This window comes from Netta rufina, assembly GCF_964035555.1.
Source record: "Netta rufina genome assembly, chromosome: 24".
NCBI lineage: Eukaryota > Metazoa > Chordata > Aves > Anseriformes > Anatidae > Netta > Netta rufina.
Window position 1 is genome coordinate 5,141,920 of NC_140148.1, and position 21,957 is coordinate 5,163,876.

General features: G+C 39.6%; 1 protein-coding gene across 1 annotated transcript in view; it reads right to left on the reverse strand.

Annotated features, from left to right (window-relative positions):
• NSF (N-ethylmaleimide sensitive factor, vesicle fusing ATPase) overlaps positions 1-21,957 on the reverse strand; it is an 82,063-nt gene that overhangs the window by 13,838 nt on the left and 46,268 nt on the right. The window contains exons 10-18 of the mRNA XM_084301359.1: positions 20,894-21,059; positions 20,304-20,378; positions 17,158-17,345; positions 13,786-13,881; positions 13,171-13,327; positions 11,857-11,990; positions 9,677-9,743; positions 9,406-9,485; positions 437-571 (exon numbers count right to left, since the gene is read on the reverse strand). Coding sequence (XP_084157485.1) covers positions 437-571; positions 9,406-9,485; positions 9,677-9,743; positions 11,857-11,990; positions 13,171-13,327; positions 13,786-13,881; positions 17,158-17,345; positions 20,304-20,378; positions 20,894-21,059 — 1,098 coding nt within the window. The remainder of the gene's footprint in view (positions 1-436; positions 572-9,405; positions 9,486-9,676; positions 9,744-11,856; positions 11,991-13,170; positions 13,328-13,785; positions 13,882-17,157; positions 17,346-20,303; positions 20,379-20,893; positions 21,060-21,957) is intronic.

The window sequence follows — 21,957 nt, forward strand, 5'->3', positions numbered from 1 at the left end:
GGTAACAGGTTGCACAAAAGATTTGCCTGTTAAACTTATTTTAACAGCCTTCAGTTTTCACTACAATTTCCCCTATGGCATGGAATAAGCCATTTAGAGTGCAGATTTACAAAGAATCTGTATCTTCAGCACCAATCACCTTCATTTGACTTTCCTGTTCATGAAAGCTTAGCACCCTCCACTTTAAGTATCCCAAAGATATTCGCTAACCACTTCCATATCCTTCAAATCTTTCAATCCACTCCACAAACTTTTTTCCTAGACCTACTGTTCTCTCATTCTGCCTTCATTTTTCATATGAAAAAGTAATTCAGAGAAGCTTTATACTTGTTATGACACAGTTAAGTGGGACAGCATTCCAAAATGCAGATCTACTGGAAAATCATTCATTTCCAGCAAGTTTTGAGATTGTTTGTCATCCATTAACTTTTCTCACCTCCAAAGCCTCCATCAGCTGTTCCCCTGTTGCAATGTTGGGCACATGGATTGTGGTACTGAAAGCATTCAACATTTCCATTTCCTGCAGGACATCTTTGCGACTGGTAGTTCCAATGATGAGAAGCTTGCGACCCTGTCCACACAACAGAGTAAGTATCACAAAAGGAGAAACAAAAGAAGAGAGGAACCAACCTTGGAAAGCTTCAGCTAACAACAAATGAAAAATAGAAAGTGACCATTTAAAAATACCACTTAAAATAAAATTAATAGCATTACACCTCTCAGTAAGTGAAAGTTGTCAACATCCATCATACAAGACTAGGATCAGATTCCAGAAGTCTGGCGTAATTGCACCAATGGAGTCCAAAAATTAAGATACACAGAATCCACCAATACTCACAGCTTTCCTATCTTACCTTTTCTGCTAAATTTGTCATTATAAATAGCTGAATCCTCATTAAATTTAAAAGCATGATTAAAGCTCCACTCCCAAAAGCTCAATTACAGACAACTTCTCAGAGGATCATCCTCTCTTCCCCCCCCCCCCCCCCTTTTTCATTTTTATTTTTAAAGAAATCCTGTGGGTTTAGTGACATTCTCTGGCACTGTACTGACAGTTCCAATGTTTTTACAACTCACACTTTAATAGCAAAGCTTGCCATAAGTTCAGAAGATTTCTCATTGCCAGTGTGGTTGTATAAAAGGACAGCAGAATGTCTGGCTGCCTCCATGCTCAAACCAAGAGAGCACACCAATTCCAAGCTGGCCTGTGCAATAACAGGGTTTATAAATAACAGAGTTAGGGAACAAAGAACAGAAAACATCAACCGCCAATAAAAATCAACTTTTGCTTGTCCATCCTGCATATGCCATGTGAATGTTACCACACAGTGCTCAGACACTGACCGGTGATGGCTGATGGAAGGCTCTCATTATTGTATCAGCTTTGATCAGTCCAACTCAGCAAACAAAAAGCCCACAGACTATGACGATGCCTGGCTGGCCCAGTATCCTTCTCATTTGCTGTACAGAAGTTCAGCTGGTGCTCAGACCCAAAGAGCAAAGTTCTAGATTTGACTTTAGGCCACAAAACATCTGTTCAGTGATCGTTAAAAAAAAGACAACAGAAAAACACCAACAAAAATTATCCCTACAGAGCAGTCAAACTGCTTTGCATTCCTTTGACAAAGGGTGAAAACCTGTTTAAACTTAATACAACTTTGATGAAGACCAGGCATCTTCACAGCCAGACAAATGCTTTTTCCCGACTGCCATTGTATGTCACTGACCTTTTGTGTTTGGGCAGATTACGCTCCTGCTTTGGGTGATGGACAATACAAAAGCCCCAGAACCAGTAACTAACTCAAGTGCTCACTTCAAGTTTATTTTTTAGCTCAAGACAGCACAAGGAAGAAATGTCTGGCAGGTTGAAACCAGAGCATGCCCCAGGTCACAAGCTTTGCACAAAGGCACGGTCAGGGGAACACTGCGCTAACACTGCTGTGCAGAAATCGCTGCCTACACTTCAGGAGGTACTGCACTCACGATTCAGACACCTCTTCACACGGGAACAACCTGAGAAACCTAATGGGGAAAAGCAGCCAATTTGTGAGCTGACGAGAGAAATAGCAGGTTTAAAACTGGGGAGCAGAGCAAGCAGAATAAGGTCTGAGTGTTCAAAAATACCTGTAGGGTGCCCTGAGCATATGACATCCACAGAAAGCGTGGCAAAGTACAACAGTTCAGCAGGCTGCTGCTTCTCCTCTGTTCTGCAGGTCTAAAGCTTTAAAACTGCATGTTTTGTTTCCTTTTTTATGGCCATTCTATAGCCAGGGAAACATTTTTAAAGAAAAATATTTTATCACTTTTACAAACTGGAGCCAGGTCTGAGCAATTCATTAAGATCATGAATGCAAAGATGACAAAACTATGCCCTCAGTGGAGAGTAAGCAAATGGGATTTGAATCTATGCTGCTACAAGGAGCATAAACCGAGGAATTACAAAACCCCCACTGGGTTCTTATTTTAATCTGAAGAAGTTAGACTGAGAAGAATAAATGATGCTCAGCAACAGACAAGTTTTTCACTTACACACACTGAAAATTTCAGTGGTCTTCATCTTTGGAAGGGGTTGGTAAAACAGACTTTAAACGCAGGCTTGGAAGCTGTGTGAAATGAGTTCTCCAAGGACACTAAAATCCTCATCTGATCGTGCACCACAGAAGTGTGATAACAAACACTACGGAGTGCCTCTGACATTTGCTCTGAAGTTACCACCCAAGGAAAAGGTTAAAAGGTGCCTTCCACTTGCTAAGATATACTTGGGATAACAGCACATGTGACAGCAGAACTGATGCATGTTTAAAATCTTCCACGAGAGGAATGCAGAAACAGAGCTTATCAGCAGATTTGATGGAGACAGTTTCATCTCAATTCTGATTTACTTTGCCTTCATGGCTCTTCTATAGCACACTACCCTCCATGTTTTTGTTCGATTTATAAATAATACTGACATATCTGATGTACGTGTCAGTAAAAATTATAAGCCCCATTAGGAGAAATCCTAGAATCCTAGAATGGGTAGGGTTGGAAAGGACCCTAAAGCCCATCTTATTCCAACCCCTGCCCTGGGCAGGGACCCCCACCACCAGCCCAGGCTGCACCCAGCCCCATCCAGCCTGGCCTTGAGCACCTCCAAGGATGGGGCACCCACAGCTTCTCTGGGCAGCCTGGGCCTCACCACCCTCACAGTAAATAATTTCTGCCTAAATCTTGCTATCTTATTAAAATAAAATGTAAAAAGACATATGTATGCTGTTATGCACCTTCAAACAGTTTCCTCATTATACAGGTAAGTTACCAAGATACAAAGGAAGTCAGAGAGACTCTAGAACAGAACCCAGACCTCCGAAAGATGCACCAGCCCACTCTTGCAAAACTACACCACCAAGACTATCTGCTTTACAAACTACAGCAGTTGTTTTTGTTTTGTTTTTGTTTGTCTTGTTGTTGTTGTTTGGTTGGTTTTGTAAGTTTTTTACTGCATGTGAAACCTACACAACTCTTACAATCCAGAACAGCTTGGGTAAGGGACATATTAATAACAGTTTCTCATGGACTATGAGCACTGTATTTGAAAAACAAAAACAAACACCACAACAAATCCTCAGCTGCACTCAAGCAAGGCAGTTTCTGTTCCCAAAGTACAGCTAATAGCACATGCACTGTTCATGGCACAGCAGATAAGACATTGGTCAAGGAAGTAACAAGCTTGCACATTAACTACGTGAAGGATGCTACCTGAGCAACTTCTACATTGAAGAAATACATACTTGATAACACCAAAAATGGAGTCTCCATAGAAACTTCACTAGAGACTAAAAGGTCTCACCAGAAGAAGACTAACATTTAGAAAACAGAAGACATTTCTGTACAAAATGTAATCAGTGAGGCAAATTCCACCTACTCTAACTCCATGTTTCTACATATGATTTCATTTTCTATACTTCCTTTTCGTTAACAAAGCCCAGATGACACTTAACCTCCTCCCAGAGCAGCTCTGTGCTCACACAGCAATCTGTTTTCTAAACAACTAGTTCAGCTGTAGAAAACCAAACTTGCTATGGCCACATTTATTCACATGAATCCCAAACTTGCTGTAAACCAGGCCAGAGGACAATTACTGGACACACAAAAATGACTCTGAGCGACTTATTACAGTTTAGGAAAGCCACTGGAATCAGTCATTGTGGCAAGTTCTGTGGAAGTGTCAGCTCAATGCTAAGCATTACTCAAAGTGCAAACACTTAAAAACTGTTAAAATGGGAAAAGAGAAAAACAGAAGTCATTATTCTACAGTGTGAATCCACAGTGCTCTTACTGCAGAGACGGTATGCAATCCTTGTCATTTCAAATAGCACTGAGCTGGAGAAATTAGAGGAAAGCAATGAAGATACACAGAAACATGGAATAACTTCCATAAATAGACTCTTGGTAAATTAACAGGGGAAGAGGGTAAACAGAAAGGTCCGTAAAATCAGCGGCGCTGCAGTGGAGGAGATGAGGGAGTAAAACTGCTCTTTCTCACCATAAAAACTACACAGCACTACATAAATTATCATGCATTTGTTTTAAAGCAAACAAAAGGATACTCACTTTCACCATACAGTTCTGTTCAATGTAAACAATACCACCACTAAGAACACAAAAGCTTAACAAGGTTCAAAAGTAACAGGACAAGCTAGGAGAGGGCTGATCCCTCAGCAGGTTTCACATGACTGTTAGGAACCACACTCAAGACCCACAAGTGACTGAATGGTAGAAAACTCATTAGAACAGAGGGCTGAACCGCAAAACTGTACTTCAAGTTTTTAACTGTTCCACGCAAAGCATTCGTTTTCCCTGCTTTCTTCAAAAGACACGCACTTCAACCTGCTACCTCTGAACTTCAACCACTGGAAAACCATTTACCGTCAAACAAGCGTAATCTCTGCTGTACCAATTACTAAAAGAAAATTAAGTGTCAGGAGTCCCTTGTACTTTCCAAAGTTTCAGGCAACTTGCTCAGCAAACAACTGGAAAACCTACAAGTCAGAAATGTTTTGCCCCAGGCATTGCCACGAAAGCATGCAAAGCCATAAGGCCAAGTTGTCAAAAGCTGACCTCAGCCAATTACTCTGCAGTGACAACCCACCACCATGTATCAGTGGATTTATTCTTGCTATTAAGATGCACTGCTAAATTGCCCCTGTTTTCAGAAACTTAAATTTTTTTGATCCTTAATTTCTGCAACAGCCATCGCAAAGGCCATACGCCATGTTTGGCCTGTAAAAGATCAGGATTCGAGGTGAACCTCCAAAGATTAGGCGTAGCTACCACATAAGAAGGAACTTGGTTTTTCAACAGCTTAAGATCATTTTATTTCAGACTCATTATCAGGACAGTTTTAGGACTAGTTCCTCCATTAACGGAGATTAGATACAAGCACACCACCGAAGTCTGGATTCCTCACACCTGTTTTTAGACAATAGAGGTGCCTCAGTTGGAAGCCCAGGCTCCCTCCACACTAAGGAGACATAGATGTGCAACTTGCCCCCACTGCATTCTAGAAGTGGGGTAACCCCAGATTTCACCTCTCTCTACTACACGGATTTTATCTGACTAAAGGACATAACCATAACCAGACAACTACAGCGTTCAAAGTTCAAAAAAGGGAGTAGTTTTCAATGACTACATTTTCAAGCATTATGAGATTGATTCTTCTTAGCACTCACTTCCTAAGAGGCACCATATTATTGTATTGACTACCTAAGACAAACTAGATCATAAATGAATTTCGTAGACTGCTACAAGCAAATGAAGTCCCAGCGTGTCAGCAGAGTCTCAAATTACATCATTTCAGCACATCTCACCAGCCCCAGGCAAAGGGAGCTTAAAATACTCTACAGCCAAGTGCTGGTGGATACTGAAGTGCCTCTGTTGGATACTCATTGGCTGCTCACTCAACTTTGGCCCCTTCTATATTTTTAAGTATATGTTTTGAGATTCTTCACACGTAATGGGAGAAAATGCAGTTCCCCAGGTTTACAGGTGTAAGCGTAACATCTCTATTGATTGGAGTTGCTTCCAAGTGACGTGGAATCGGGAATGTATGTGGGATTATATCAAACAAGGAGATTATTTTCCTCTTTCCCCCATCAACTTTCATAAATCTGCAAAAGCCTCCTGTGTCCCGGAGAGGAAAGGGGCTGGGGGCCTCTGGGAACAGTGGAAGGGCATCCACAAGAGTGTTCGAGAGCATCTCGCTAAGCCAGACATTTCATAACACTGCACAAATTGTACGTCCAGCTTAGCGCGGGGATGCTGCAATGGTCTTTCACCCTTTGAGCCAATTGTTAGCTTTTCACAGGAACCAGCAGGGAAGCACATGTGAAACCTCTGTGGGGCTGGTGAGCGTCTCCATGCCTTGTGTGACTCTGCATGTAGATGAAGCAGCTTCGGCTTTCGGAGCTGCTGCTGCTTAGTTCTCAGAGAAGTCCTTTTCTCCCGCTTGGCTCCCCGCTGCGACAGTCCTTTTCAGTTTTTCTATCCCCCCCAGCCTCTTCTCCTGCACAACACAGTGAAACTTGATTGAAATAAAGACCCAAGAGAACATGGTTTATTTTCTTCTCTTCAGTCCATTTTAGAAAAGCTTTTTAATTGGTTTAAAAAAAGATACTAAACAAAATGCAATGTTTTTCAGTCTTCTTGAACAAGTAATAGATACCACTATTTAAGCATTGCTCAGAGGAACTAGCAGTCATGAGCAGTGACTGGGAATTTAAAGCAAAATGACAAACGTTTCTAATTTTTTTTTTTTTTTTTTTTTTTTTTTAAGTCTAACATGTTTACTCCCAAAACTTCTGCAAAGTACAAACAAGCTAGAAAAACAGAAGGTTTGAGAATGTGCCCTTCACACACTGCGTTAAAATAATACAGTTGCAATAAGAGGAGGGAAATCTGGGAAGCAGCTTTCATAAACCAATTTAACAGAGACATATACCTCAATGCATAATTAATAAGATATCATCCCAGAAATGCTCTTCTTACACACATAGCCTACAGTAATTGTAGGAAGCTGCTTGCACATTAAGTATACTCTGCAAGTGATGTGACAACACTGTGTGAATACATAATCTGGGCCACAAAGATGGGAGCAGCAAAGCTGCACTGCCGGAATGCTCTCTGCTTCCCACTCATTCCTTGCTTGCACTTTCAACTGCTTTGTCGTTCCCATTCTTAAGCTTTTCAAATCACCTGCGTTCGTATTTTGGGCCCCTGCAACTACTGACAGAAAAGGAAGCCAGGTACTGCCTCCCCAGCACGTTGCCAACAATTTCTCCCAGCACTGGGACACGTATGGTGTATGGTATGAGCCAGGACACTGTTTTTACAAGGAATGAGGAATGAACCTAAACCATGACCCCAATCCCACAGAGATTTGCGTCGGTTTGACCTCATGGAGCAGGTTAGTACCACTGATGCTACTCATGTACATTTAAAGCATTTATCTGCATCTCAAATTACAACCAAAACCCTTGAAACCAGCCATTCCTTCCAAATAAATTGCTCCCCAAGGGAACTAGTGATCTCAGAGGGAACTTCGAAGGGCAATGATTAACCAGCAGTATTATCTCCCTTGTGGGTTTCTCATTTGAGCTTAAAAGCCTTAAGAGTCTCCTTGCCCACATTCAATCTTTTTCACAGTAAAGGTTCACAGCAGAGAACTCTTGGCCTTTTCCTGCATGAATCCACATCTTATACACAGTTGTGTTTGGTGTTTTTTTTTTTTTTTTTTTAATGAAAGAAATAATCCCCAGATGACATGATTATCACAGAGAGCTCACAGGAAACAAACATGCTAGAAAGAGCCCTATGATCAGAACAGCAAAAGTAGGTCAGCATAAAAGGCCCTTCTAACCTCATGTCCGAATTTCTACAGTAGCCAATAGTGGACACTTAAAAGAAAAGAAAAAAAAGCATCAATCAAACAGTGACATTTCCTCAGAAAACTCTTTACCCTCCAACAATTTATGGCTTAAGTCACCATAATATTGGCTGTCAACCCAAAGTCTTCCAGCCTTGAGGGCATTTCAAACATTGCAAAGTACAAATCTCTAGCAACATGCATAAACTTGGCAAATATCTGAGAGCTTCAAGCCCGGCATCCTGCTTTCGGGGAGACTTGGGTGCCAACAAAAGTGCAACTAAGCAGCAAAATACATTCAGAGGACAGTGATAAAATGCAAAGCCTAATATTATAAATTCCTTGGACTACTGAGCCAAATCATGTTCTATTTTTTCCTGCTGATCTATGGGAATAATCATTTCCTAGTACTATGGGAATACCTAGCAATAGGTTAACGATTACATGAGATTACAGCTATCAAAAACAGGGTTGTGCAGCTGCACACAGCCAGCCTTTCTGTTCCAACTTACATGATAACAGAATCCAAGTTTGATATCAGAGGCTTCACATGGCACAGACAGCTCACTGGGAGAAATCTTTGTTCTCCCAGGTTGACAGCCACAAGGGGAACTTCAGGGTCTGTGGCATTACAATTTAGTTCAAAGTTCTAGATTTGAAAGGTCTTTTCACCAAACTATCTAATGAAAACAATACTCATGCATACATAACTGTTTCCAGGATATTAAAAATGACAAAAAAAAAAAAAAAAAAAAGAGTTCAGCCAGGCTGTGTTTCTCTACTTTTACCTGACACCAACTTTCAAGGTTTTCCTGTTAGCATGTTACTTATTCATGCAGATACTTTCACACACAGCACAGAATTCTAGTGAATGACAGGAAAAATGGCAAACAAAAAAGAAGCGTCCCTCCATGCTCGTCTCATTCAGTGCAAGCTTCAGAAACATTATTGCTTCTGATTTTCTTAAATCTTGTCAAGTCAAAAAAGTACAAATTGACAGGGCCAGAAAGAGATGTAAAATCTGGAGCCTTACTCACCTTTTTTTAATTAACACCTGATAATTTCAAGTTAAGAACAAATTAAAACCCTAGCATCCCCAATCATACATTACTCAGAAATCAACTCTAAATAAGAAGGGAGCACGTGCTTGAGCCAGGGATCAATTTGGAGTGTACTGCTCCTTAGTGAAATCAGAAAGCTCACTGCTTGCATGTTTGAAGTTTACATGGTAAAGGTTTAACCTGTTTCCTTTGTTAGTATTTCTAGGGCTAACTCCGTAAGATTCACCCTTAAATAATTAGATAATTAATGATGAATCCTTTGTGGTTATCCTAGAAATGTCTAACTGAATGAACAGCAGCAGGCTAGGATTAACTTGTCTGAATCAGAGACAATAGCACTAATACCACTGGCAGCACAGCAGTTATCAGCAAGACACAAAGCCCTCCACTGTCAAAATTATTACAGGAATAAGGCATCTCCCTCCTCGATTACTTTCTTACCTGAGGGGGGGCCTTCTTTAGCAGTACAAGAAGGGCTTGCAATACCAGATTAGAGAACCGTGGTCCAATTGGAACGTAATCTGAAATGAAAAATGCATTTTAATGCCCATTAAGCAGTTGCACATATAAACCACTTGACTGTAACAGAAAGCAGCTCAAAGCTCCTAAAGTAAACAGTTCCAAACCACTTCTGGTTTGTGATATTTCAATACTGCAAATATTTCAGTATTTCTGCACAACGGACAACACACTCCCCATTGTCCTAACTCACCTAGGAGTCTCTCAATGTCGTCCACAACAACACAGCTTAGCTGGGACTTGTACGCATCATCAAAGATCTAATAAAAACAGCAAAATGACTCACTGTTAAATCTCATCGGCAAAACTACAATAGTCACGATTGGAACTGTTGATTTGTTTTTAACTAAGCACAGCAATATTTAGAAGAATAAACAGAATAAAGAACATAAATACCACAAGACTAGACTCTACCTGCATTTAATAAAGCACTGACAATCTCAAATTCAGAGATGAGCTTTGTTTATTTACCCAATACATTTTGCAAAAAAGCCAGCTGCTGCTGCATTTGATTGTAAAGAATAGACAAAACAGAACACCCTTCCTTTGGTTTTTGGAGCTGGGGCAATACTGAGAATATAACAATACACACACACACAGACAAAAAAACCCACCGCCACGATCATAATGCAATTATGAAGTTTTTATATACAGGCTGGATATTGGTTATAACAAGACCTAGTGATTAAGCCTCCATATCACCCTTTACAGAGCAGCAACTGCAAAGATTGGATTTAAACTACGAGTAGCACTAAGGACTTCAGTGGTATTGCCAGCCTACCTCCAGCATACCCTGGATTCAAGTGAAATCCAGAATGATCCTTTTAGAATCTAAATTACAAACTGGGCTTCCAGCTGTGAGCACACTGCTTCTCTTAAAAACTACGCAATCTTGCAATGGGTTATTTCTTTATTCTTAGAGTAACATATCTCATTTACCTGCCTAATCCAGTATAATTCAGCCAGAAGAGTAAATTGCTTCTGTAAATGAAATTTCTTTTCTTCCATTTGACTACTTGAAACAATCTAAGTTGTTCAATTTGTCTGCATTTCCCCTGCTCTCCAAGTTGTTAAACCTCTAATTTAAACTAACTTTGTCACCTCAAAACTGTTCCTAGTTTAATTCGGGCAGGATCTGCTCCTTCCAAGTGCAACCCTGAGCCTTTCCTATCTTCATCTTTGGAGACAAAGCTCCAGGCTTGCTCATCACTGCTCAGATGTTTTGTTCCATTTTTAGTTATGACTATATATCAGACCTGACTGGGCCAGAACCTTGACATTTTCCCTTCCAGAACCAAATAATCCATGCACAAACCACCCTGAGACTTTATTCAAAGCAATCACATGAAATCTCCTCAGCTGGGACAAAGCAAGCAAACTTTTTTTTTTGAAGACACATGAGCAAAAGGCCTGTGAGCTATGAATTTATACATGCTACTTTCAGCAAGATCCTTGCCTTCTTTCAGGTCTACCCTGTCAGGCACCCTGAAAACATCCAGAACAAATGTGATTCTTTCTATCTAAAGAGCTTCCTTTGATCTTTCAGTGCCTGGAACATAATTATCAAAGCAGCTAATTAACTCAATGGCAACATGCACAGGTAGCATCTTCAAAGGTGCCACTTCTTTGCTTTCTGTTCAGCAGCAGGAGTTTAACCAGAACCCTCTGCATTCATTTATTAGCAGATTATTAATTAGGAAAATAAATTCCAAACACACAATGAACATTTCTTTGTGATCACATATGGAATTACAACTGACCACAAGCAATACCAAAAAAAAAAAAGTTTTCCTGCAGCTAGAATAATCTATAATACTAGTGATTCTGCCATGGAACTTCAACTGAAGAGACTTCTATTGAATTAAATATAAAGAGAAGACTACTGTAGAACCTAAAGCATTTGGACACTACACACAACAACTGACTTTACTCTTCCAGAATTCCACAGTGCACTTGCTGAGTATTTGGGTGGCCTAGTACATTATTACAGAAGGCTTTCAGAAGATGGGGAATAGCACTGCTTTAACACAACACTGTTTTTACACAAAGCAATATATCCATTTACATTTTTTCACAAGATCTGTTTGGTGATACATAGAGCTTACTGAACTGCTGTAATTTTGTTTAACAGTCACTGGCCAGTGTTTGCTGGGTTTTTCAAAAGGGTTTCTAAAGAAACTAAGTGTCATGGGATGAGTCACTGAGTGTCAGTGCCCCAAAAACATTCATTTAGTTTTATAAACAAACACGTGTATAGGAATTTAGGACCTACAGAGGAAAGAAAGCACAATCTCAAGGAATATTCACTTTTCAATCTACTACAGCACACAGAATTGAATTGTCATCAAACAAAAGAGGAGGGTGCAGAAGTACCTTCTTCATAGCCTGGCACTTGGCTGTTTCAGAAAATCCAATCATCTTATCAGGAGAACAGATCTTGATAAAGGGGAAGTTGGATTCCTCAGCTATTTTTGCTGCTAAAGCAGTCTTCCCACTGTGGGGGGGACCTGATCCAAAGGAAAAACAAAATTAAAAAAAATCAAAGGAGAAAACAGTTCTGGTAAGGCTCAGCATGGATGATATTTTAAATATGATTATGATTTTTTTCACAGGTATTTGCAGTGTGAAGTGCCCTTTTCTTCTACTTGCAGAGGGAACGCTCCCTCATCTGGAGGACTGGATTGCAGAAAGAAGGAAATTAATGCAACTATTTGAGCACATGCAGTCTGATTTGCCATGAAACAAACACAAAAGAGAATGAGACATATGTTATAGAAGAGGGCACTGCAGCAAAATTAGTATGTGTTTGTATTTTGCAGAATCTTTCTGAACCACTTTCATGCCCCTTAGAGATATGTTTTCTGGAGGTACCATGGTAAACAAGCAAACAGCATGAATGCCAAGTAAATATTGACAAAGACAACTTATAATTTGTCTGAATTCACACTAGGATAATTCAAAGACCAAAACACATCTGAATCTATACACTGAGTACAAATCAATCTGGAATACAGTAAGGTATTGCATACAAGCAATATGTTGAAATATGCTGACCACAAACACAGAATTATTCAGGGGAAGCTATTCAGGGTTTAATTTCAAAGCAACAAACCACTAAGCAATAGAAGCAATCCAAACTTTTAGACTTCAGGAAAAAGAAAGAGGGAAGTGGTAAATAACGTACACTTTAATATCTGCAACAGAGATACTGAACTAGCTTCCTAGACTCTTCATAGTCAACAACAGTGCTGATGGAGGGCAATCCTCCTCTAACAGTACACACCTAAAAGTGGCCAGATGAACTGTTATTTGAACTCAGTTGATAACACTGTTGAGATCTCCAATGACTTGAAATCGAATAGTGATACCTAACTCAGCTAAAGATGTTTGAACTGTAAAACATCCACATTTAGATCAACCGCATACACTCACTTTTCTGTTGTTCCAAGACCAGGACTTAGATCATCCCCTCAAATTTCATGCTGAGAAGCCAGTGTTAATATCTAAACTAATTTCACCCAATATAGAGAAGGAAATTAATTCTATTTTTCCTGCTATATGTTACTTCTACATGCAGTTGCAGGATATAACAGCCACCATGTGGGCAACAGATAAAAATTATTTACACAAGTTTCTTTCTTTTTAAATACATATTTATTTATTTATTTATTTATTTTATAACTTTACCTTCTAGAAGAACGCTAACAAGTGGAGTACGGTCACTGTTCTTGGTCTGTTGAACAAGCAGCTCCCCATCATCCAATACCCTTGTTACTGGATCACCCCACTTAATAATACCATTCATGATATAACTCGCATAGTCTTCCTGGTTGGTTCCAAATGCCTATATTAAGAGAGGCAGCATTTATTTTACATGTATCCTCAGCACATATTCTAATCAGTGCAAGTCACCAATGTGTTTTGAATCTATGTCATTTAAATTCTCAAAATTTAAATTCTCAAAAACGGGGCTTAAGTCTCCTGTTACAGTCCACATGAAAGCTGACATCAATTGACTGAAGTAGCATAAAAGGGAGAGTGTACATACAACAAGGAGAAGAAACTGTGCTGCTTTATTTGTTCTATTGCTTTTTAAGATTCTTGCATAGAAGAAAAGGTATAAAATAGAGCCTTACTGTTGCAGGCAGAGAGCAGCTCCCTGCTCTCCTTCCTACAACACAGGATACAATACTTCAGACCACAGTGAATTACAGCACATCTGATCCCAGAAGGAAGTTGCTCTCTTGCATCATTAACTGTACTGCGTGACTCTATCACCCAAGTCGCATGCTGCCTACTCACCGGTTTGATGTCGTTCTCCAAAGACGCAAAGAAGTCTCCTCTTGTCACACGCAAGCTTTCTGCCTTCTCCATATCCACTTCCACTTTGTTGCTGGCCTGAAGAGGGCAACAAAACACAGTGAAGTGCAGCACTACTGCACCTGACCCCTTAGCAGCTTCCATCCAAGGATTCAACCCCATAGATGGTATGCAACAACAAAAATGCTTTTTAAAAGTTGTTGAACATCTGCTGAGTACCACCGGAGCAATCATCACCTTCAGATCCACAGCCATCCGCCGGCCCCCAAAAGTCATTGAGTAACAATTGTTACATCCCACTGGGTGAAAAGTGAAGAGCATGGCCATGATCCCACTGCTCAGAGAAGCAACCCCAGATATGAACAGGACAGAAGCTCTGCACCATCCTTGCTGCTGCCTTACCTCTTTAAACCATCTGTCAGTGAAGCAGACACTAGTGCCGATATGGGACTAATCTCACTTAAATTTAGATTTCTGTAATGTAGAGGAGTTATGTAGGTTCCCCTTTAGAGTAAGGAACCACTCCCCCCCGGCCTTTAGAGGCTATAGAAATATTTCTTTATTGCACAGTCCAGGTGCTAACTAGGAAGGTGGTGAAGCCTCTTCCATTTTGTGATTTTTTTTCAGAAAGACAAATTCAGGTTTGGTTAAACCCAACTCTAAATTTGCCCACTCCACTTTTGACAACTTCAAACGATTCACTTTCCTCTCCCTACATGAAAGTCTTTAAGGGGATTGGTAAATATTAGACTTCTTACTAGTTTGTCTTTATTTGCTTCAGTCCAACCAAAGCTGTGAATGTTCCCAAGGCAGCACTATCAGCAGCATTACTTGGAATAAACAAGCTACATTTGTTTACTAATTTGTTTACTAAGTAAGCTACAAAGCTCAGCTCACATTGCTCTCCTTTTTGGGCAGTTTGGGAACAGCAGCAGCATTTAAAACCTAGTGACTGGAAACAAACATACAGAAGACAAAGCACTACTGCGATCTTTTCTTGTAAATCATTTCTAGTACCCTCTAGTTGTGACTGAGGAGATAGCTCAAAGCTGCTCAGACTGGAGCTAGAAGAGGTTTTCAAGAATTAAAAACATATTGAGAGTAGCCTTTAAAGCTGTAGGCTTCATTCGGATGTATTACTGACTATGGCTGCAGCTCTACAATATGGAGCAGCTCCACTTACTAGGATTATTTCTAGATCTGCAAGTATATTGATTGCCTTGGGCAACAATCAGGAATTACATAGATTTGAAGCAACTTTTCCACTAAGTGTCGTACAAACACTGGCTATTACAGACTAATCCTATCGGTGCAGTCTGCTGAGAATCCTGAGTGGAGTTACAGATATCAGAAAGAGGATTAGTCACAAAAGGAGGGCAGAAGTTGGTCTGAGAAAAGCAATTCATCTAACTGCTAAGTGGCAAAGCAGAAACATTTTTTTTAAAACATAAAGTAAATCGGAGATGAGGCAAAAGATCTAAATTCTCCTATGCTTGACTTACTGCTGTCTTGAAAGTCCTTTCATAATTTCTGTACTTCAAACTATACCATAAGAAATTCCTCTAGATTCCAAAACAACTTTCATTGAAACTTACCTGCATCTTTCCACACTACATGCTTTTACCTGAGAGCATGATGGCCCTACATGATCTCTCTGTTCAGGAGGTAAAAACTTGGGATTTCAAGGCATTTCTCAGAAGGCAGAGAAACCTCTATCGCCTTTTCCTAAGACCAAGGTGATGGAAAAGTCAAATAATATTCCCTCTCAAACACATCTAAAAGACATTATCTTCTGACTAGCATGATCTACAAGAACAGGGACTGCACTTGAGCATGTGAAGGAAACACATTATGCTTATCTTGTAGAGTAACAAAAGCAGCTTCTAAACAGCAACTTCAGTAACCCAGACTGGCCTAAAAAATATTTGTAACCCAAGAACAGCTGAAATGATAGAGCCCCTCCTCACAAAAACGCTCACCCAGCAGAAATAGAGGATGCTAAGAATATAAGAGGATCTTTAGTGCACGTTAATCACTCTTCTGTTTTGCAGAGGGAAGCAAATGTACTCAAAACGCTATTAATATATTCCTCAAGTTGTACACGTACAAATAGGAAGCTTCCTTTCTTTCCTAACCTTTAATGGATTGTACATTTTAATTTTTAACATTGAAGTATTTTGAAAGGTTATCAGAAGAACTTAAATGATTCAGAAGGATAATTCCATTTGATTTTCAAACGCTATTTGTTTTGTGGCTTCCACACAAGTGCTTCTGAAATCTAGGTCAGGCATGTGATGTATATTTTAAGTTTTGCAGTACTCATAGGAGAGAATGAAAGACCTTAGTGTATCATTTGGCTGAAGATGTCTTCATAATAAACAGTAAGATTATCCAAAAATACTGTCAAACTGTTTGAGAAGAAAAACAAGTGTGGTTGCTTGACACATGGAATACACATATTAATACATAGTAATAGTACACATAGTACATATAGTAATATGTACATTACTAAGATGTTAATCACATACACACCTAAAGGAGGAGACAGCTCTTTTATATTCATTATTGCCCTTGTCTCCTCTCCCACAGCAAAAGTTGGCACTGCAGGGATCATATCAAAATGCTAATAGTCCCAAAATTCACCCAAAATTCAAGCAAAGAAAATGCATCAATTCTAAGTTAAACTAATTATTAAAAGGAAAACGCTTTGCTTTTAAATGGATGAAAATATAAGGGGATGAAAATACCTCCAGATGTGATTTCTTTTTTGAGACAGAACACAAGAAAATGAGAAACTGTTCATGTTTGTGCTTTTGGTTATAGGAAACAAACAAATTTTCTTGGCTATATAAAACATAAGCAGAAAGAACAAGAGCTCCCAATAGATATAAATGTCAAAGCAACCAAATTATTTTTCTTGCTGAAATGAAAGCATAATTTGTTTTCTTCATATCTTAGGCTGAACAGACTTTTTATTTAAAAAAAATCAGTGCTGGGCAACTAATGTCAAAGGCTCTCTTCTGCAGTAATTCACACCAATTCTTGGCCGCTGGCGAGGTTACATCCTTCAGCCTCTTTCTTCATGAACTAATCATCTCATATTTCAACACCATCGAATACTGTGTTCTTCATCTGGATTAATATAACCTGACATTTCATGGTCCTGATAACTTCTTTCTACTTAAAGATACACTGACCTCCCATAATCAGCAAAGGATGGAAAAAAGCAAGGCAATCTTCCTCTAGAATGGATGGAGCTGAGATGACATTATCCATTTGGAAGTAAACATACAATAAAAGACTCTACATATTTTCTCTTTTTCCTTCCCCTCAACATGAGATGATAGGACTGACCTTGATATGTCTGTTCATAGCAGTAGACTGAGCAGCTCGAACTAAGCCTTCTAATTCAGCACCACTGAAGTTCTTAGTCTCAACTGCCAGCTCTGCAATGTCCACATCTTCAGCCAGCAGCTGATGTTCCCGCATCCGTACTGTGTGGATATGGAGAATTTGAAATCTACCCTTCTCGTCCGGCAAACCTGAGATTTTAAACAGAGCGCATCCCAGTCAGTGTCTCAGCACAGCAGCTGCAGCAAAACCTTACCTCTCTTCAATGGTCCTGCTTCCAAAGGCTCTTTCTCAATATAAGCAATTCATTCATAAGTAGGATATTTTTAAAAAAATGTTTGAAAGTATGCAGTTTGCCCTTGGCATCACCCCCACACTACACAGAGAAACAGCCTAAATTTAATTTCCTTCAAGTTCATTGCTCTCAGGCTTCCATACCAGGAATTCACCGTACACAAGAGCAATCTGGTCAGCCTGGCATCCTTAAACGCAGTTCCACCTTGCAATTTTCATAAAATCTTAATTTTCTCAGATATAAGTGATTATTTCCCAGATTGCATCTTAGCAACATAGTGTTTTTCTTTAAAGTAAGGTGTCCATCTGGCACAACATTCTCTTGGTAAAACCACACTATACTTCAGCTCATTTTCCTCCAGAGCCTTTATTACAAGGATCCGATGTTCTAGGGAAGTATTGCTCAGACTGCAATTTATTTAATTTAACTTTGTCAGCTAAAGATGCAAGTAATACACCTGCAACACAATAAATAAATAAATAACACAATAAATAAATAATAACTCTTACCTGGTTTTAGTAAAAACAGTTGCTCCTACACATTTGTTTTTAAGCACGAGATTGCACAAAGGCAACCACTATTGTATATACAGTTCTTCATCCCTAAAACACACTTTCTTTGCTGAGACTTCCCTTCAATTCCTTGTAGCTGTGTCATTTTGTAAAGACTGTAAATGATAATTTTTGCTAGTGCTAGTTCTTTCTCATGATTATTCGTCAGCTTGGCCACTAACAACTCCATGCACTGCTCTACTCTTCTTTGTCCAAGTTTCCTTTTTTGCATACTATGCCAGGAATAGGCACAAGTCTCTTAATATTTTTTTTCCCGCATCCAACTGAATACCTTAGTCTCATAAGCCTTCTAAATTTTAGAAACCATCTGTGCTGCCTGTGCTCCACAAGATTTTAAGTCTTAGCTAGTGCTCCAGTTGCTTCTCTAGTCCTCACATCTCTTATGAGATATACACACAATACTGCCTAATACAAACTATTTCCTGCAGTGATCAAATTCAGAGTAATTAGCATTAACTCTGGAGCATCGACATCAGTTTACTGCCTAGGTTACCTCTGCGGCTCCCTTCATAGTCATCAGCTTCTCTTCTTTTGCCTAAAATCTTCACTTTTCAGCTATCACAAAATCTCTTTGTGTTTCTGGATCTTTGAAAGAGTGATGTTACCCTTTAAGGATAAGAAAAAAAATCCCTAGCAAACACTTAACATTACACTGAAAGTTCCATTTCAAGAGTTTCCCAACATTTTAGACCAATAATTACAAACTCTTATCTTCCCATGTAGTATGTCATATGATTTTTAGGGTTATATGGACATTTCCATCTAATCTTCCGCAACTGAAAGGAAACTCGCCTTAGCAATGTTAATGGCCTTCTTTGCCTGCGATTCTCATACGGTTCACTACATTTTGAGATTTTATTTATTTTTACCTTTAGACTATTCAGTGCATAGCTCAGAGTACAGAAAATATTTCATAACATTTGTGTGTATGAAGTTCACAGGAAAATGTTTTATGGACTCTTTCAAATCACAAATCTAAAACTGTGCTTCCAACCTTTAAACACCCTTCAAGACTTCATCTTCACTAATGAGACTTTGTCTGTAAGATCAGAAGTTAAGACTTGTTTTCCTGAATCTAAGCTGATGCAGGCTTAATTTCTTAAAAAAAAAAAAAAAAAAAAAACACACATAGGTTATAATAAATAATCTATTAATTTGGAGTCGGTATCAAGTAAACGTGTACAATTAAAAAAGTCCCTTCTAAATTACTAACAGATATTAACCTTTTCCAAATCACTAAAATAAATGGCTAAGAGCGCTCTTTCGCATGTTTTTAGTTCTGTTGTTGCAAGCAATCTAGACCTTCTGGAATAAGCCAGTCTGAAACGTTTAGCCAATGCTATTTAACATTTGCAGTTACTAAGGTTAAATTCACCATTATCACTTTATACAAATAGAAGGATGTTTCTCCAAGTCAAGAACTGCTCTCACACATTACAAGATCAACAGTTCTGCAGTTTCCACCTAGGAGTGGTCCAGTGCTTTCTTTGTTCCTTTCATTAGTGCAAGAGATTCAGGGTCCTGCCTGCCCATCCCTACCCAATTCTGCTGGACAGAATCTGATACTGCTTAATAGCAAGCTGAATACGACTCAGCAGTGAACTCAGGTGGCCAAGGCCAACAGCATCCCAGCTTGCATCAGAACTGGTGAAGCCAGCAGGACCAGGGAGGTGATCATCCCCCCATACACGGCTCTGGTGAGGCTGCACCTCAAACACTGTGTTCAGTTTTGGGCCTCTCACTAGAAGGACATTGAGGTGCTGGAGTATGTCTAAAGAAGGGCAACGAAGCTGGTGAACAGTCGTATGAGGAGTGGCTGAGGGGGCTGGGGTTGTTTAGCCTGGAGAAGCAGAGGCTCATTGCTCTCTTACAAGTACCTCAACGGAGGCTGCCGCATGTTGGGCGTTGGTCTCTTCTCCCAACACTAGGACAAGAAGAAAGTCTGAAGTTCCACCTGGGGAGGCTTAGGTTGTATATTAGGAAAAAATTCTTCACCACAGGGGTTGTAAAGCATTGGAACAGGCTACCCAGGGATGTAGTTGAATCACCATCCCTGGACGTATTTAAAAGACTCACAGATGTGTTTCTGAGGGCCATAGTTTAGTGATAGACTTGTTATTGCTAGGTCAACAGTTGGCCTTGATGATCTTAGAGGTCTTTTCCAACCTAAATGATTCTATGATCAGGTCAATGGCTTATCAATTGGTAAATCTAAAATGGTATTTTAATTTGCTGACTAAGTTAATGTGAGCTTATGTATTGACATATACTAGTTTGCTTACCAATCTCCATTTTCACCTCAAGTCTCCCTGGTCTCAGCAGAGCTTCATCAATCAGGTCAGGTCTGTTGGTCATTCCTAAGTGCAAAATTAAAACCGAAATAAGCATTAACTCAGCTAACTAAATCGGCCTCCATCTCCTGAATATGCTCCCTAAAGCTAACACGAGACCTCAGAGTCTCAGAAAAACAAACAGGACAGACATTTTGAGAAATATTGGAAAAAGCCATGCCCTAAAGTAGAGTCAGGGCAATAGGGATCAAACCTACCCAAGTCCTGGCATCACAACAACTCAAAAAGATAGCTAAAAAAGCCCCAGTCCTTCATATGTCAACATACCAGTGCGTATTATTCCTTGCAAGTTTTCTTAATCAAACACTTGCTATTAAAAGTGAAATGAGAAAATTCTTTAAAACAGTAATATCAGTCAATTACATCTCCCTTTAAATATGCCACTGTTGCTTGTCAAATAACAGTCATTCAGATGAGTCCAAACACATCCAATATCAGCAATGGTAAGTTAGCTGACTTGCAGCAAACAAAACAGCATTTTTCAACCTGACCCCGTAATAAGAAAGACAGCATTATCATACCAATCACTAGGATGTTATTGAGTTGTTCTACTCCATCAATTTTAGACAGCAACTGATTTACAACAGTATCATGGACTCCAGTGCTACCCGCCATGCTTCCTCTCTGCTTGCAGATTGCATCAATTTCATCAAAAATGATGATATGAACACCGCTGTTTGCTCCAAGCTATTGGAGAGAAAAACACGTCAGGAATGCCATGTCACCATTGAAAGCAATCCAAACAAAACAGTAATTTCTCAATAAGATCAGAGATACAAAACATTGATATCTGCAAGTGTTTTTAGTATCACATGCTATGCATCAGACCCCTTTTCAGAATATCATCTTGCTGTCTTGTTGGTGGGCTTTGTCCTAACACAAGATTTCACAGCTGACAGTCCTAAGAGAAGCAGTGTTTCAGTGGACAGGAGTAGAATGAACATGAAAAGCACAAGCCCAAAAGGCAGAAGACACAGCTCAAAGGTCACAGGACTTGGTATCTGTGGAAGCCAGCTGAAAAAGAGATGAAGAACAAAATACATCTGTGGAAGGATGCGCCCAATGTTGGAAATAGCCCAGGTCACAAAGTTAGGAAATACACATCTTGCCACAGTAACTGTGTTCTTAGTATTTTCAAGGAGTTCATTTGTTCAGTGCCAATCAGGAATAGAACTGCTTCTTCCCAGGTTCACTCAAAGGTGAAGCAGTTGCAGCTGGTAAAAGAACAGGATACTTTTTGTGACCATATTATGAAGCTTTTCCCCTTCAAATTCTACCTCTACAACAGCTATTGTGGACAGTGGAGACCATGCTAATAATGGGTAAACGTGCTGTCACTGGCAATCTGCCCCAGACACAAGTCATTACAATACCAACCTTTTTGAGACCTTTTTAATCTCACAACTTGTCATCAAGACCATCCCCTCCAGCCAATATAAAGTCTATTTTAACAGGTGTGTTATTGCAAAGGAAAAGCAGCTCACAGCTTTCAGTTATATCGCAACAACCAGAGAAAAGGAGATTGTTTACATCTGTATGTGTTCCCATGTAAAGCTCAGATTAATAAATCTTTTGCAGAAGAAAA